This window comes from Erythrolamprus reginae, chromosome 9 (genome assembly GCF_031021105.1).
Source record: "Erythrolamprus reginae isolate rEryReg1 chromosome 9, rEryReg1.hap1, whole genome shotgun sequence".
NCBI lineage: Eukaryota > Metazoa > Chordata > Lepidosauria > Squamata > Dipsadidae > Erythrolamprus > Erythrolamprus reginae.
The window spans coordinates 12,895,859-12,912,337 of NC_091958.1; the positions used below are offsets into that span (position 1 = coordinate 12,895,859).

Below are 16,479 nucleotides of genomic sequence, written 5' to 3' on the forward strand. Positions count from 1 at the left end.
AGGGGTGAATTTTCGGCTTGCACACATTAATCGCTTTTCCATTGAGTCCTATGGGAAACATGGTTTCCTCTTACAAACTTTTCACCTTAAGAACTTCATCCCGGAACCGATTAAGTTTGTAAGACAAGGTATCACTGTGCTTTATAAAGGACAATAATAACCAGCCATGGTGTTTCTTTAAAGATGTGTTAGATTTTCAGAGACAAGACAGAGCGAGAGGACAGGCTCTCGGACATTTCCAATAACTTTACAAAAGCTTTTACGACTGTCCTAACAGATGGCTGGAAGCAATATCTTTATACATGGTCATTTCAACTTGCGTGTTAAAATGCATCATGAAAACAACAACAACTCACTGAGCTCATTTTACTTTATTTTGTTCCTTTTCAGGATAAAGAGCTAAACACTTTTAGGTATCTCCTAGAATTGTCCAAAGGCCGGTCCTTGTTTCTTAAAAAAAGAAAAAGAAAAGGAAAAAAAGACACCCCCCTAATCAAGGTTTTTCCCCCTCTCCCCTGCCAATATATATATATGTCATAATTCTGTAAAAAGTATCATTGTTTTTTTAAGGTCTTCTGACTTCTTGAGAGGGATAATCGGTGAAAGGTAGATCATCTTCAAGAGATCCCTTCTGAGGGTAGACAACAAAACAGAACTTCTGGCCCCAGTGGGTTACATATTCTGAAAAAAAGATCAGAGAGGTAAGGTTGATCATGCTAGTTTGGAGACTGGGGTGGGCATTATTAACTGGGAAGGCAATTTAACTCAACAGAATAGCATTAACAGAGTTGGAAGGGTCCTTGGAGGTCTTCTAGTCCAACCCCCTGCTTAGGCAGGAAACCCTACACCACTTCAGACAAATGGTTATCCAACTTCCAGTGTTGGAGCATTCCCAACTTCTGGAGGCAAGCAGTTCCACGGATTAATAGTTCTAACTGTCAGGAAATTTCTCCTTAGTTCTAAGTTGCTTCTCCCCTTGTTTAATTTCCATCCATGGCTTCTTGTTCTACCCTCAGGTGCTTTGGAGAATAGTTTGATTCCCTCTTCTTTGTTGTAGCCCCTCAAATATTGGAACACTGATATCATGTCACCCCTAGTCTTTCTTTTCAACATTTGCTTTCCATACAGAAGATCCAAGAGTTTAGTCCCATGTCTTAGAACAGGCATAGGCAAAGTTGGCTCTTCTATGACATGTGGACTTCAACTCCCAGAATTCCTGAGCTAGCAGGATTCGCTCAGGAATTCTGGGAATTGAAGTCCACAAGTCATAGAAGAGCCAACTTTGCCTATTCCTGCCTTAGAAGGACACGTTAGACATTTGGGCCTGATCCAAATGTTAATCCAGCGTTTTGTTTTTCCTCAGATTCTTCTGGATTATGCAAGAAATGGAGGCTCCTCTTTCTCTCTCTTCCACCATTTTCCTCAAAACTAGCTTTTATGGGCAGATGTTACCACAAGCGTGACCATGAACTTTGAAGGACCATAAGTCTTAATAATAATAATATGACTGGTGTGTATGAATGTTTTTAACTTGGGGTGTTTAGATCATTTTAAAATTGGGTTGTTGAATTGTTTTGTATTTTTTATATGTTATGAGCCACCCTGACTCTTCAGAGAAAGGTGGCTGTTGTGGTCAGCTCTGGCCCAGCTCCTGCCCCAAGGACTGTGGGTGTGGGGGAGACATCCACATGCTGCAGGCCTGTTTTGCCCCCGGTGAAATCTGCTGATGAAGGCTCCTCTGACCAAGAAGACATGAGTGACAAGGAGGAGGAGAGTGTGGCAGACAGCTCAGAAGGAGATCAATTATCTAGCTCCTCCTTGGATTCAGAACAAGAGTTAATGATACAGCCACGCATGCGGAGAGCGATGCATAGGCAACAACAACTGAGAGATTATTATCAAAGAAAATGAGGCCACCTGTGGTTGGGTGTGGCTGTGGTCATTAGTGAGGCTGCTATAAAGAGCAGCCTGTGGGTTTGGCCATTGTGGAGGATTAACTGATCGTTGTGTTTCGTGACTGCTTTACTGACTTTGACCTTTTGTGTGCTGATTTTTCCCCGCTTTGAAACTAAACCAGAGCAAAGTGTGTGTCACTTTGTGAAAGGAGAAGGACTGTGAATTGCCTCACAGCTGCAAGCTAAGTATCACAGAACTGATAAGGGACTTGTACAAATTACCAGTTTGTTTGGAGACAAGAGCTCTTTGCTATCCCAAAAGAGGGCTTAGGTTAAGTGAATTGTCATTATAAAGAACATTATTTTGAATTTTCAAACCTGTGTGTGTCTGAAATTTGTACCTGTGAATTTTTGGGAGGAGTCTACCAGAGAGCCCAACAGAACAGGTGGCATATAAACCCAATTAATTAATTAATTAATTAATTAATTAAATGAGAAGATCTTTCATCAATTTAAAAACTTCTCTGATTAGGACGGGTAGGCAAAGTTGGCTCTTCTATGACTTGTGGACTTCAACTCCCAGAATTCCTGAACGAATCATGCTAGCTCAGGAATTCTGGGAGTTGAAGTCCACATGTCATAGAAGAGCCAACTTTGCCTACCGCTGGATTAGGACAACCAGGTAATAAGATGGGTTTCCCTCCCCCTTTCTGACCTAATCTAAGGCAGATTTCTGCACATCTGTAATAGTGTGAGTCATATGGGCAACCAACCTTGCGTTAAAGAGTGGATTATCTTGTAATCAATGGATATACCTGGATGGTGCCTCCAAGATTGTTTTTATTTTTTATTTTATTTTTTCTTACCTGTTATTCTATTTACACACTTTGGTTTGTTTTTCCAGTACACGCCAATAAAAAACACTGGCACGCCAGTTAAGATGATAATCAGTCCAATGCCACAGACCACTGGCTCAGAATACAAACTGAAGATTAAGAGAAAGGCCCAAAAGATCAGGTAAGTGATTGGAACCAGGAGGTTTACCTAAGAGGAAAGAAAATATTGGAAGGGTACACAGAGATTTGTCGTTTCTGCCCTAATTCCCTTGGGGCTGATAGACAACATTGGACCATCCACCACTCAGCTTCAAGGGTAGGCAAAGTTGGCTCTTCTATGACATGTGGACTTCAACTCCCAGAATTCCTAGCATGGTTGGCCCAGGAATTCTGGGAGTTGAAGTCCACAAGTCATAGAAGAGCCCACTTTGCCTACCCCTGACTCAGCTAGACTACCAGGAGCTTCTTGGCTAATCCAAATGCCACACTTCTGGACACCAGTACCCCACACTGGTATCCATGATGGGCATGTAAATCTGGGGATGATGGGAACTGTAGTCCTAATCATTTAAAGCTCAGTAGGATCAGGAATGTAAGCTCATCTCTCTCTTTTCTTAATTCATGGGCGTACTTAAAGATCTGGCAGGTGAACGCCAAGTAATTTGACATCCGAGCCTCCAAGCTGTTTAACAAGTGAGGTTATAAACAGTGATGGGCTACCAAATTTTTTACTGCCACATTGTGGGTGTGGCTTATTTTGTGGGTGTGGCTTGATGGTCGTGACTAGGTAGGAGTAGCTTGACAGCCATGTGACCAGGTGAGAGTGGCGTGACAATCATGTGACCAGGAGGTGGCCTGAAGGTCATGTGACTGGGTGGGAGTGGCTTGCCGACCGAGATAAGTTTTCAAATAGATGCTTGGACTTTTTTTCCAGTTGATTAAGTCACATTATTTCAATAGCCACAACAGAGACAAATGATAGACAGCATTATTTGTTGAGGAGCACAGTCACATTGTAAGGTTTTGTACTGAACCCACAAGGCTCAGTATGATAACAGATTAGGCAAGTAGCTCGATTTTCTTTCATTGTTATAAAAGTTCAGTTCTAGATAATGATTGAAATTATTAAAACATTTATGGGTAAAAACATACTATTTAATTATTTCCTATTTTAAAAGTAATTAAGGATCATACTAAGGTACTAGAGAAGGAAGGACAATAAAACAACTGTATTAAGTATTCAATAAATGGTGCATAAACTTACTATTCTCACTGCATCCCCCTCCCCACCATGGGGGCAACAGCCCATTACTGGTTATAAACATGACTGGCTGCAAATCACTTTGTTCAATGCCCTTCTAGCTTCGAATGGTTGCTAAACGAAGCTTTGTAAGTCAAGAACAACCAGTATGGAGAAGAATTAAAATCGGATTCTGCCCCACTATTTTTCACCTTGATGGGTCTGAAGATGTGAGGCTTCCTCCATCTTAGCACAAGCATTCCTATTATTGTCACTCCGTAGCAGAGGTAGTTGATGAAGGACACGTAGTTAATTAATGTGTAGGTGTCTCCAACCAGCATGATGACCACAGTAGCTAGGCACTGGGGGTGGGGGAGAAAAAGGAAGGAGCGTATTCTTTCAATTGAGAAGCAAAAGGCAAAAACTTCCTCGGGTTAAAAATGCAGACTTCAGTGGAGGAGTGGGCGCCCAATAGCAGGATTGATTATCTATCTATCTATCTATCTATCTATCTATCTATCTATCTATCTATCTATCTATCTATCTATCTATCTATCTAATCTATCTCTATCCATTATCTCTCTGACTCTATCTATCTATCTATCTATCTATCTATCTATCTATCTATCTATCTATCTAATCTAATTTATCTCTATCAATTATCTCTCTGACTCACTCTATCTATCTATCTATCATCTATCTATCTATCTATCTATCTATCTATCTATCTATCTATCTATCTAATTTATCTCTATCCATTATCTCTCTGACTCACTCACTCACTCACTCACTCTATCTATCTATCTATCTATCTATCTATCTATCTATCTATCTATCTAATCTAATTTATCTCTATCCATTATCTCTCTGACACTCTATCTATCTATCTATCTATCTATCTATCTATCTATCTATCTATCATCTATCTATCTATCTATCTATCTATCTATCTATCTATCTATCTATCTATCTATCTATCTATTCCAATACACAATGAGGGTTTTAGTGGGTATATATCTATATACACATAGGAGACATGAAGAAGTTTGCCCATTCAAAAAGCTTAAGCCGGGATTTCCAATTTTAGGATTTGTGGACTTCAGCTCCCAGAATTCCTCAGCCAGCCACGTATGACTGGCTGGGGAATTCTGGGAGTTGAAGTCCATAAGTCTTAAAGTTGCCAAGGCTAGAAACTCCTGCCTTAAGCTATTGCAAAGATGATAGAACCACTGCTAGGATCAAACAGGCTAAGAAGACACTACAAATGAAAACTATAGATGTAAAGTTTTTGCTTTCCCATCCATCCGTCTGTCTTCTGTCTGTCTGTCTGTCTGTCTGTCTGTCTGTCTGTCTGTCTGTTAAAGCTACTGCCTTACAGGCAGACTCCCCAGATTCAAATCCCAGTAAGGGTATGGCTAGCTGATGAGAGCAAAATAGCTTAAAATAGATCTATACTTGTCTCCTTTCCTTTTCATTATCAGAAACAAAATGTTACACACACACACAGAGGGAGACACACACACACACACACAGATGGGTGGGGAAGTAAAAAGTTGAGGCTGTAGTGTTAATACTTCTTCTATTTTGCTAAAAAGAGTTGGGAGTCAAATATTTTTCTGTCTTTCCCCCCCATTTTAAGCTACACTTCTTTCTCTTTCTCTTCTCTTCCCCCCCAAATAGTTTCACTTTTTTGTTTGTATTTTATATCTTGATAATAAAATGAATCAAAGAAACCGAAAATTGCTGTTTGTATGATTAGCTGCCAATGGAGTTATATATGTCACGGTCGTTTATGTTCCCTCTTTCTTTTTTTGTTCTTTTCACATCTGTTTACGGATCTCTCGGCTTTCAACATTGGCAACCTAAACCTGTTTCTTCTTAAAGTTTTACAGTGATACCTTGTCTTACAAACTTAATTGGTTCCGGGACGATGTTCTTAAGGTGAAAAGTTTGTAAGACGAAACTATGTTTTCCATAGGAATCAGTGGAAAAGTAATTAATGCGTGCAAGCCCAAAATTCACCCCTTTTGCCAGCCGAAGTGCCCGTTTTTGCGCTGCTGGGATTCCCCTGAGGCTCCCCTCCATGGGAAACCCCAGCTCTAGACTTCTGTGTTTTTGCAATGTTGCAGGGGAATCCCAACAGAAGTCCAGAGGTGGGGTTTCCCAGCGAAGGGAGCATCAGTGAAATTGCAGCATTGCAAAAACACTGAAGTCCTCGAAACCCCACCTCCAGACCTCTGTGTTTTTGCAATGCTGCGATTTCACTGATGGTCCCTTCGCTGGGAAACCCCACCTCCGGACTTCTGTTGCCAGTGAAGCGCCCGTTTTTGCGCTGCTGGGATTCCCCTGCTGGGATTCCCCTGCAGCATTGCAAAAACATGGAAGTCTGGAGGTGGGGTTTCCCATGGAGGGGAGCATCAGGGGAATCCCAGCAGCACAAAAACAGGTGCTTCGCTGGCAATGGAAGTCCGGAGGCGGGGCATCCCAGCGGCGGTGGTGGGTTTGTAAGGTGAAAATAGTTTGTAAGAAGAGGCAAAAAAACTTAAACCCCGGGTTTGTATCTCGAAAAGTTTGTATGATGAGGCGTTTGTAAGATGAGGTATCACTGTATTTTATTAAATTTAACAAACTAATATATATATACATCACACTAACTATTTGTTTTACAGATCTTACCCATTTCATTATATTATAACCTGTTTCTTCCTTCTGTCTAGTGCAGTGTTTCCCAACCTTGGCAACTTGAAGATATTTGGACTTCAACTCCCAGAATTCCCCAGCCAGTGCTGGCTGGGGAATTCTGGGAGTTGAAGTCCAAATACTGTATCTCCAAGTTGCCAAGGTTGGGAAACACTGGTCTAGTGATTTGGCTACACTAAAAGTAATGCAAGTGGCAACCGCTGAGCTCCACATGGGTGATATTCCAAAATAGATTTGCTTGGTATTCAGTTAAACCAACAGTTCTTTCTATTATCTACGTCAATCAATTCTACAGGAATGGAAACACCTACACCAACGAGGAGAGCTGGAATTGGGGTGCAATGTTTGACGTGGATCATGGCCAGGAGACTTGGTAAGTGACCTTCTCTGGCACCAGAGAAACACAGCCTAGAAAAAGGGAAGAAGAAAAAACACTCCTGAGGCTGCCTTATTTTATCCCCTTTCAGCAAACACATAGTTTAACTTCTTTCTGATGTTTCCTTAAATGGAGTCATACCAACACCTCCCAATTATTTAAATAGATCTGCTCCAAACACGACTAAATCAAGGTTTAACTCAGCTGCCTGATCTTAATACTAAAGAGGACACTGTTACGTTTCAGATTATACTTTTACAGATCTTGAAAATTGATGTGGCTTTCTGGAAGTACAGTTATGCTCTGCTCTTTAAAAGAAGATACAATAGCACTGGGCCTCTTCAGCTCAAGCCTTTATTTTAAAAAGCTTCTTCATTTTGTTGTCTAGACCAGGGTTTCCCAACCTTGGCAACTTGAAGATATTTGGACTTCAACTCCCAGAATTCCCCAGCCAGCAAATGCTGGCTGGGGAATTCTGGGAGTTGAAGTCCAGATATCTTCAAGTTGCCAAGGTTGGGAAACACTGGTCTAGAACAATAATAATGCAGTCTTTAAAAAAATAAGTCTAATAATTTGAACATTCTAAAGACATTTATAGTTGTTGACTTACCTCCTTGCATCCAGTTCAGCAGAAAATAAAAATCTGTGTCCCTCTCCCAGCAATTTGCCTCCTTGCAGCTTTAGTTTCACTTTCAGTTTAGCCCATGGCTATCCTGCCTGCAGCCTCAAATTAGTTAAGGGTTGGGAAGCTGATAATGAGTTGCTTGGCTTAACAGGCTCTGTTCTGTTTGCTGCAAGGAGGTAAATTGCTAGGAGGCAGAGGCCAAAGGGTGGGGGTGGCTGGGTGGGGCTATATTCGGTGTATAAGAGTCACCCAAGTTTTCACTTGCTTTTGGGAGGTAAAAAGGTGCATGTCAAGGTTCCAGGTAACCTCCAAACTACGTAAATCAGAGTCCGAGTCAAAGTACAGGGAGGGTGGAGGCCCTGTTTCCTCCCAGGAGATTCCTAGAGAGGCCCCACGGAGGCTTCTCCCCACCTTTTCCGGCCCTGTTTCCTCCCAGGAGATTCCTAGAGAGGCCCCACAGAAGCTTCTCCCCGCCTTTTCCGGTTCTGTTTCCTGCCTGGAGATTCCTATATGGGCCTCACAGAGACTTCTCCCTGCCTTTTCCGGTTACAATTTCAGAGACTCGGGTTTGTAAGTGGGAAATGGTTCTTGAGAAGAGGCAAAAAAATCTTGAACACCCGGTTCTTATCTAGAACAGTTTGTAAGTAGAGGCGTTCTTAGGTAGAGGCGCCACTATACAGCCATTTGCATGGCCAGCTAAGTATATTAAGAGTTCCATATCCCAAAACTTTGTTCGGCATGAAACACAGGAGGATATGCCCACTAGGAAAGCAATGATATTTCTCCACCCTCTTCCCAAAATAAAGAAATGGTGGGGAAAAAAGATGTTCAGGAAAAAGAAGCAAACAAATAAATAAATCGTACTTTATCTAACCTTGAGGAGGTAAAAAGGTATCCATTTATTCCTCCAAATGTAGACAATGCCACAGACACTGGCATAACCCAGGAGAAATAGCCCAGCAACTTCTCACCAAATGTCTAAAGCAACAAAAGGCAGGAGGAGGGATGGAAACGAAACAATCAATGGCAAAGCACCAAACAGAAAGCAAAAAAAAAGATAATTTTTCAATGAATCCCAAACTCAAGTCAATAATTCCGGAGTATGGTTTTACTTACTACCGCCACAGCATTGGAAGACAGGAGTTCTTGGGGTGACATGGCCGTAAAATATGCAACGTTGGTGAAGGTGTATACAAAGGTCACCAGGGGGATGGAGATAAATATGGCGCGGGGTAGATTCCTAATTTCCAAAAACAAAAATGGGGGTGGGGGATTTGTTAAGCATTGATAAGCGAGGCCCGAGAAGCAAAACCCAACATGGAGATGGACTAAGGCTACATAAATGGTATTATACACCAGTACAATTAGCACATTTTCAAACAACGAAGAAAGGAAATTGTTGGCATGGGTGCAAGGAAAAAGGAGTATTTATGCATATGTTTTGGGAATGTAATAAAGTTCAAAAATTCTGGAAACAAATACAAATGGAAGTGAATAAAATTACGAATGGTAATTGGAAAATAACTAAGGAAGCAGCATTACTGATAAAAAATAGTGAGGTAAAAGAATATGAAGAAATCAAAATTGCAGCGATAGAAAGTGCCCAGGCAACTATAGTGCTTGGGTGGAAAGATGACAATAAATGGACGATAAAAAATTGGTGCAAATACATGGCGGATCACATTCACTATGAAATTATGGAAATTAGACTACATAATTATAATGAAGGAAAATTAGCAGCAACAATGAGGCGGTGGGAGAAGGTTAAAAATTATATATTAACAACATCAGTAAGCGATGCAAATGTAAGAAATAAAATTCAATCACTCTATAAAGAATGAACAATGTAACCCAGAGACAAAGCAAATGAAGGATACAAAATGGATTCTTCCCTGGTGAAGGGATTTTTTTTCTGTATGGTGATGGTACACTTTATGCTTTCTGTTTGTTTTTTGTAAAATTCTAAAAAAATCAATAAAAATATATTTTAAAAAAAAGAAAAAAAAAAGAAATGGACTAAGGCCAACAGGCAACTGAGATAGAATGTGGACGAAACTAAGCAAAGCTAAGTTGCGAGAACGTTAGGCCAAATCACATCCATGCAGGCGCATGTGGAAAAAGGTGACCAACCAGACCACAGACTGGCATGCTTATAGAACAATTTCTATCTCTTAGAAACATAGACAAACGTAGAAGATTGACGGCAGAAAAAGACCTCCTGGTTGTTGTGGTTAGCTCTGGCCCAGCTCCTGCCCCAAGGAATGTGCAGGTGGATGTGGGGGAAATATCCACATGCCGCAGGCCTGTTTTGCTCCCGATGGAATCTGCCGACGAAGCCTCCTCTGACCAAGGAGGCGTGAGTGACAGGGAAGAGGGGAGTTTGGCAGACAGCCCAGGAGGAGATCAATCACTTGTATCATCCCTGGATTCTGAACAAGAATTAATGACACATCCACGCATGCATAGAGTGATGCATAGGAGACAACAACTGAAGGATTATTACAAGAGAAAATGAGGCCACCTGTGGTTGGGTGGGGCTGCTGTAATTAGTGCTACAGATAAAAGTGCAGCTTGGTGTTTTAGCCTCATGGCAGTTTATCTGATTCATTGTTTCGTCAAGATTGTGGTTTTTGTGCTGTTCAAGATTGTGTGTGGACTCTCTGGACTTTAGAATTGGACTCAATTTTCCAGTTATTGGGTGAGCAATTGGATTGCATTTAACCTGTGCCTTGTGTGAACCAGAAAATCCCTTTGACATTTAAAAAGGGAGCGGGTTTTTTTTCTGTTTATAAAAACTTTTGTGTTTTCCTTTTATCGTGTGGTGTGTGTCTTTCTGGACTAATTACCCTGTAATTACGGGTGGTTGAAACACGCCGGCAGAACACTGGTCCATCTAGTCTGCCCTTATACTACAGTGTATTTCCTGTATTTTATCTTAGGATTGATATATGTTTATCCCAGGCACCCCTGTTTTAAACCTTCCCATCTTATCTATCATTCCGCCTTTTCGCCTACTGGTATCACCTTCTTTCCTCAAACAATAAGGAAATCACTGATCACCTGGAGCTGTAGGACGACAGCTTGACCTTTCTCCAAACCTTGCCCAAAGTGCACAGGTACACTTACCTGCGGGGATCAACCAGTTCTTCTGTCACGTAATTTAGGAAATTCCACCCACTGAATGCAAAGGAGCCTTGGAGAAAGGCTAGCGCCAAATGTCCCACAGTCGGGGTCATCCAGAAGCTGAAGGCATTGCTTGGTATTAATGCTTCATAGTTTTCTACAAGGAGAGCAGACTTCAGTGAGGGCATCGTCAGTTCACACAAACACATCATGTACTGTAGGGTCAAAAAAAGAGTCAAGATGGCAGCTGGTCCCGCATGATTGAAATCCCGTCCCTTTCAAATGTATATCATGTGTGTGTGTGGGGGAAATGGTAGGATTCACGTGATGGAGCTTCAGCTATCCTGTTGAGTTTTTGATAAGCTGTTGAGTTTTTGATAAGCTGTTGAGTTTTTGATAAGCTGTTGAGTTTTTGATAACATGTTGAGTTTTTGATAACATGTTGAATTTTTGATAACCTGTTAAGTTTTTGATAACCTGTTGAGTTTTTGATAACCTGTTAAGTTTTTGATAACCTGTTAAGTTTTTGATAACATGTTGAGTTTTTGATAACCTGTTAAGTTTTTGATAACCTGTTGAGTTTTTGATAACATGTTGAGTTTTTGATAACCTGTTGAGTTTTTGATAACCTGTTGAGCTTTTGATAACCTGTTGAGCTTTTGATAACCTGTTGAGCTTTTGACACACAGAAAAAGGGGGAAATGACTACAAGAAAAAGACCCATTATTGTCATCTGGACACAACCATCCTTGACCTCCCCTTTTTAAACACAATATGTACAATCAAGTATATTTCTTCTTTATTAAAATTATTTGGTAGAATGCTTGAAAGAACTATTTCTTTGACTGTTTTTCCTTGAAGATGTTTTGCTTCTCAGCCAAGAAGTTTCTTCAAAGAGTTGGAGTAGTGAAACATCTTCAAGTTGCCTTTTGAAAAAAAAGTACCTTTGGGACATCCTCCAGAAAACCTAATTTATCAAACGATGAGATTTTCCATCACATAATTGTCCTGTCTCTTTTGTGGGAATGATGGTAGAAAAATCAGGAGGTAATGCATTGTGGAGATAAATCCAATAAATAAATAATAATAATAATAAATACATTGTTCTCAATAGTTGATTACATCTGACATTTACTGCCCAAATTAGATGTTGGAGCCCATCATGAAGCTTATCACAGATGCTTTCAAATATCACGGCATCATGGCATCGGACCAGAATATCTCCGGGACCGCCTTCTGCCGCACAAATCCCAGCGACCGGTTAGGTCCCACAGAGTTGGCCTTCTCCGGATCCCGTCGACTAATCAATGTCGTTTGGCGGGACCCAGGGGAAGAGCCTTCTCTGTAGAGGCCCTGACCCTCTGGAACCAGCTCCTCCCAGATATCAGATTTGCCCCCACCCTTCTTGCCTTTCGCAAGCTCCTTAAAACGCACCTCTGTCGTCAGGCATGGGGGAATTGAAATTTCCCTTCCCCCTAGGCTTATAGAATTTATACATGGCATGCTTGTATGTATGAGTGATTCTTTAAATTGGGGTTTTCTAGATTATTTTTAATATTAGATTTGTTTACATTGTCTTTTTTATTGTTGTTAGCCGCCCCGAGTCTTCGGAGTGGGGCGGCATTCAAATCAAATCAAATCAAATCAAATCAAATCAAATCAAATCAAATCAAATCAAATCAATAAACAAACAAATAAATCACTTGAAAAACACTGGGATGCGGTAGTTTTTTTAAAAAAGTATTGAATTTCATGCAGAAGACCATTTAAACACCGGGGTTTTTTGTATCAGTACCTTTGAAGATTTGCACAAAGCCAACAGTTATGATGAGGCCCAAAGCCAAGAGTTTTCCTGCTGTGAAGATGTCCTGGATTCGTGTCGCCCACCGAACGCTGGAGCTGTTCACCCAAGTCAACAATGCTAGAGATTAGAAAGCAGAGTTCAGTTCCTCCAAAATAGGAAGCAAGAACAGGGGTGTCTGAAACAAGGCATTTTAAAAAAAGTCAAGATGGCAGCTGAAACTAGAGGGTTGAAACCCCGCCCTTTATTTAAATACAAGTAAATCGCGAAGTATTTTTTAATTAATATTTTTGGAAAAGCCGTGGCATAGGTTATTCGTGAAGTTCGGACCTGCGAAAATCGAGGGAACACTCGAGGGAACACTTCGGAGAGGGGCGGCATACAAATCTAAATAATAAAATAAATAAAAATAAAATAAATAATAAATCTAAATGCTCTATAAATATAAATGCTGTTGATAGCCCTCGGCCCAATCATAGCCTTACGAGATAAAGAAAACCGATGATAAACCCATACTTACATAAACATAATATGGAGAGGACTCGCGAAGCTTTGTAGGGTGGGATGCAATTGGGAAAGACTGGTTGTAGTACATAATTAGAAAAAGTCAATGCAATAACAGCCAGGCTGGTTGGGTACATGATAAGGACCGCGCTCCATAGCAGCAGAAACCTGCAATCAATATAAGCAATTCAAGATATCCCGTTAAGACTAGACTGCAGGGCAAAATAGCATCAGTCGTGGGTTGCTACCGATATGGCAAAGGACGGCACACTGGTAGCGAATGTTGCACTGCGTGCACAGTTTCTGTTCTCTTGTGTACTCATGTGCATGGTCCAGACTGCTTTTGCTTCTGCACATGTTCAGGAAGAAAAATCTCACGAGGGGACGGCGTGCAAGAGAGATTTCAACCATTTTTTGCTTTGGTGCATGCGGGGAAGCAAAAATATTGCCGAAATCTTACACGCGCATTTGTCCCTTCACAAGATTTTGCTTCCTGTGCAGGCACATGGAGCCATATCTGAGGGCCCATGAGACATTGCCCTATGTCAGCTCCAGTGTGGCTAACTGATTTTCGGTCTTTTTTTCCAGCTGTTGTCTCTCTCTCCCCAGGCTTCAGGGAAGCCTCCTGAAGCCAGGCGACGGCGAAAACCCCATGAAGTTCTGGTTGGCCTGTTGGGTCATTTTTCTTTGCAATCTCCCAGCTTAGAAACATAGAAACAGAAGATTGACGGCAGAAAAAGACCTCATGGTCCATCTAGTCTGCCCCTTATACTATTTTTTGTATTTTATCTTAGGCTGGATGGATGTTTATCCCAGGCATGTTGAAATTCAGTGACTGTGGATTTGCTGACCACGTTTGCTGGAAGTTTGTTCCAAGCATCTACTGCTCTTTCAGTCAAATCATATTTTCTCATGTTATTTCTAATCTTTCCCCCAACTAGCCTCAGATTGTGCCCCCTTGTTCTTGTGTTCACTTTCCTATTAAAAACACTTCCCTCCCAAACCTTATTTAACCCTTGAACATATTTAAATGTTTCGGCCATGTCCCCCCTTTCCCTTCTGAACCCTTTAACATATTTAAATGTTTTGATCATGTCTCCCCTTTTCCTTCTGTCCTCCACACTATACAGATTGAGTTCATGAAGTCTTTCCTGGTAAGTTTTATGCTTAAGAGCTTCAGGAAGCTTCCTTGAAGCTGGATAATGGTGAAAAACAGCTCAACAGGCCAACCGGAGGTTTGTTTCCGAACGTCTGGTTGGCCCTTTCAGACGTTTTTTGCCGTCCTCAGGTTTCAGGACTCGATTGTAAGGCCGGTGTGCACACATGGGGGGTCAGTGGGGGGAAGTGTACATGCACAGGGGAGGGCATGGATGTGGGAATGCACATGTACATTAGCATGCATTGTGGCTGACTGATATAGCATAATGTTAGGATAGGATTTGATATCTGTACTTCTAACGTAAATGCCTTATTCCTTGAATCTGGGAGTTAGTCTGCTAATGTTAATAAAATTGCCCCCATGTTACACATTTTCTGAGCTCAGATACAAATCAAATGGGAAAGTTACCCCCCCCTCCCTTTTATTACGTCCTATGTTTCCCTGTACCACTTCTTTTGAGTTTTGAAAAGATGATTTATATTTCTGAAGCGTTTAAAAACCTGCAAAGCCCATTTAACTGGGAGAAAATGCTTGTGTACCTCAAGAGCAACTGTAGCTCTCGCTGAAAATATACTGCTCAAAAAAATAAAGGGAACACTCAAATAACACATCCTAGATCTGAATGAATGAAATATTCTCATTGAATATTTCATTGGCACAACTATTCCGGAGAGGGGTAGCATACAAATCTAATAAATAATAATAATAATAATAATAATAATAATAATAATAATAATAATAATAATAATAATAATAATATTCCATTTGCACAACAGCATGCGAAATTGATTGTCAATTAGTGTTGCTTCCAAAGTGGACAGTTTGATTTCACAGAAGTTTGATTTACTTGGAGTTATATTCTCTTGTTTAAGTGTTCCCTTTATTATTATTTTTGAGCAGTATAGATTGAGTCTTGCACTGCAGTAAAAACCTTGCTCTGTAAAGAAAGGCAAGATTTGAATTATGTTTGGCTGAAGGAGGGAATTAATTCCTCCATAAAGTTGAATTTTCGAATGTCACCGATTTCAGTTTTTTCTATTCCCATTTAAAACTCGGTCCCTTCTTTTGCTGCAATAAACATTGATTTCTAGACAGGTCTGAGCTTTGGAATTTATCAGATGTTGCAGGAATAAAACCTTGCTTTTTGTTGCGTTTGTCATTTAATCCCGGAGTGCGCAAGCAATCTTCCTCAAAGGGAATCTAGCTTATTGTGCTCCTATAAATACAATTTAGGTCCTGCTTATCTATCAGCCCAAACTTGCCCTCCCTTCCTCCCCAAATCCAATCTTTATGCAGATGTTTTCTGCTTGTCTGCCCAAAACCCAGCACTCTGACTCTGCTGTAGGAATCTTGAACAGTCCATCAGATAGCAATTCAATAAATGTTCTTCTTCTGTTTCTTTCAAATTTTATGTTGCAAACAACAATAAAACACGACAAAGTGTCAAAACAATAATTACACCGTTATATAATAAATCGTTTTTGATTCACAGGTCACTGGATTCATAAGAAATTATACGGTTCCATAAATCCTTATGAAGAATTCCCTTCATCAGAAATAAATATTCATATATTTCTGCAAACATACAAAATATAATATATACTTGAACTGTAGTCCTACCCTTTGAAGCGAACATATTATTTTTCCTTCCTTCATCATCTGCTCTTTAAGTCATTTGGAGTACAGTGTTCCCTCGATTTCCGCTGGGGATGCGTTCCGAGACCGCCCGCGAAAGTTGAATTTCCGCGAAGTAGAGATGCGGAAGTAAATATACCATTTTTGGCTATGGACAGTATCACAAGCCTTCCCTTAACACTTTAAACCCTTAAATTACCATTTCCCATTCCCTTAACAACCATTTACTCACCATTATTACTGGTATTCACCATTGAATAAGACCCTTAGTGATCCTGATATTTATAAACATAATTATTTATTAACAATAATTTTTTTTTTGTTATTTATTTGAAAAAATTATTAGTTTGGTGATGACATATGACATCATCGGGTGGGAAAAACCGTGGTATAGGGGAAAAAACCATGAAGTATTTTTTAATTAATATTTTTTGAAAAACCGTGGTATAGGCTATTCGCGAAGTTCGAACCCGCGAAAATCGAGGGAACACTGTATCCCCAAGGAACCTTTTAACCTTTATTGTAAATACCATTCTGTCAGAGTGAACGGACGTACTGTATCACTATAGTGGTACTTCTACTTAC

The 16,479-nt window shown here is 40.5% G+C and overlaps 1 protein-coding gene across 2 annotated transcripts in view; it reads right to left on the bottom strand.

Annotated features, from left to right (window-relative positions):
- Nucleotides 1–356: 356 nt before the first annotated feature.
- The window catches only part of SLC7A10 (solute carrier family 7 member 10), a 61,394-nt gene continuing 45,271 nt past the window's right edge, over nucleotides 357–16,479 (bottom strand). For both annotated transcript variants that reach the window (XM_070760329.1, XM_070760328.1), the window contains exons 3-11: nucleotides 13,117–13,268; nucleotides 12,591–12,716; nucleotides 10,799–10,952; nucleotides 8,789–8,912; nucleotides 8,547–8,650; nucleotides 6,983–7,079; nucleotides 4,184–4,333; nucleotides 2,762–2,939; nucleotides 357–681 (exon numbers count right to left, since the gene is read on the bottom strand). In XM_070760329.1, coding sequence (XP_070616430.1) covers nucleotides 566–681; nucleotides 2,762–2,939; nucleotides 4,184–4,333; nucleotides 6,983–7,079; nucleotides 8,547–8,650; nucleotides 8,789–8,912; nucleotides 10,799–10,952; nucleotides 12,591–12,716; nucleotides 13,117–13,237 — 1,170 coding nt within the window. In that variant the 5' untranslated portion in view covers nucleotides 13,238–13,268 and the 3' untranslated portion in view covers nucleotides 357–565. The remainder of the gene's footprint in view (nucleotides 682–2,761; nucleotides 2,940–4,183; nucleotides 4,334–6,982; nucleotides 7,080–8,546; nucleotides 8,651–8,788; nucleotides 8,913–10,798; nucleotides 10,953–12,590; nucleotides 12,717–13,116; nucleotides 13,269–16,479) is intronic.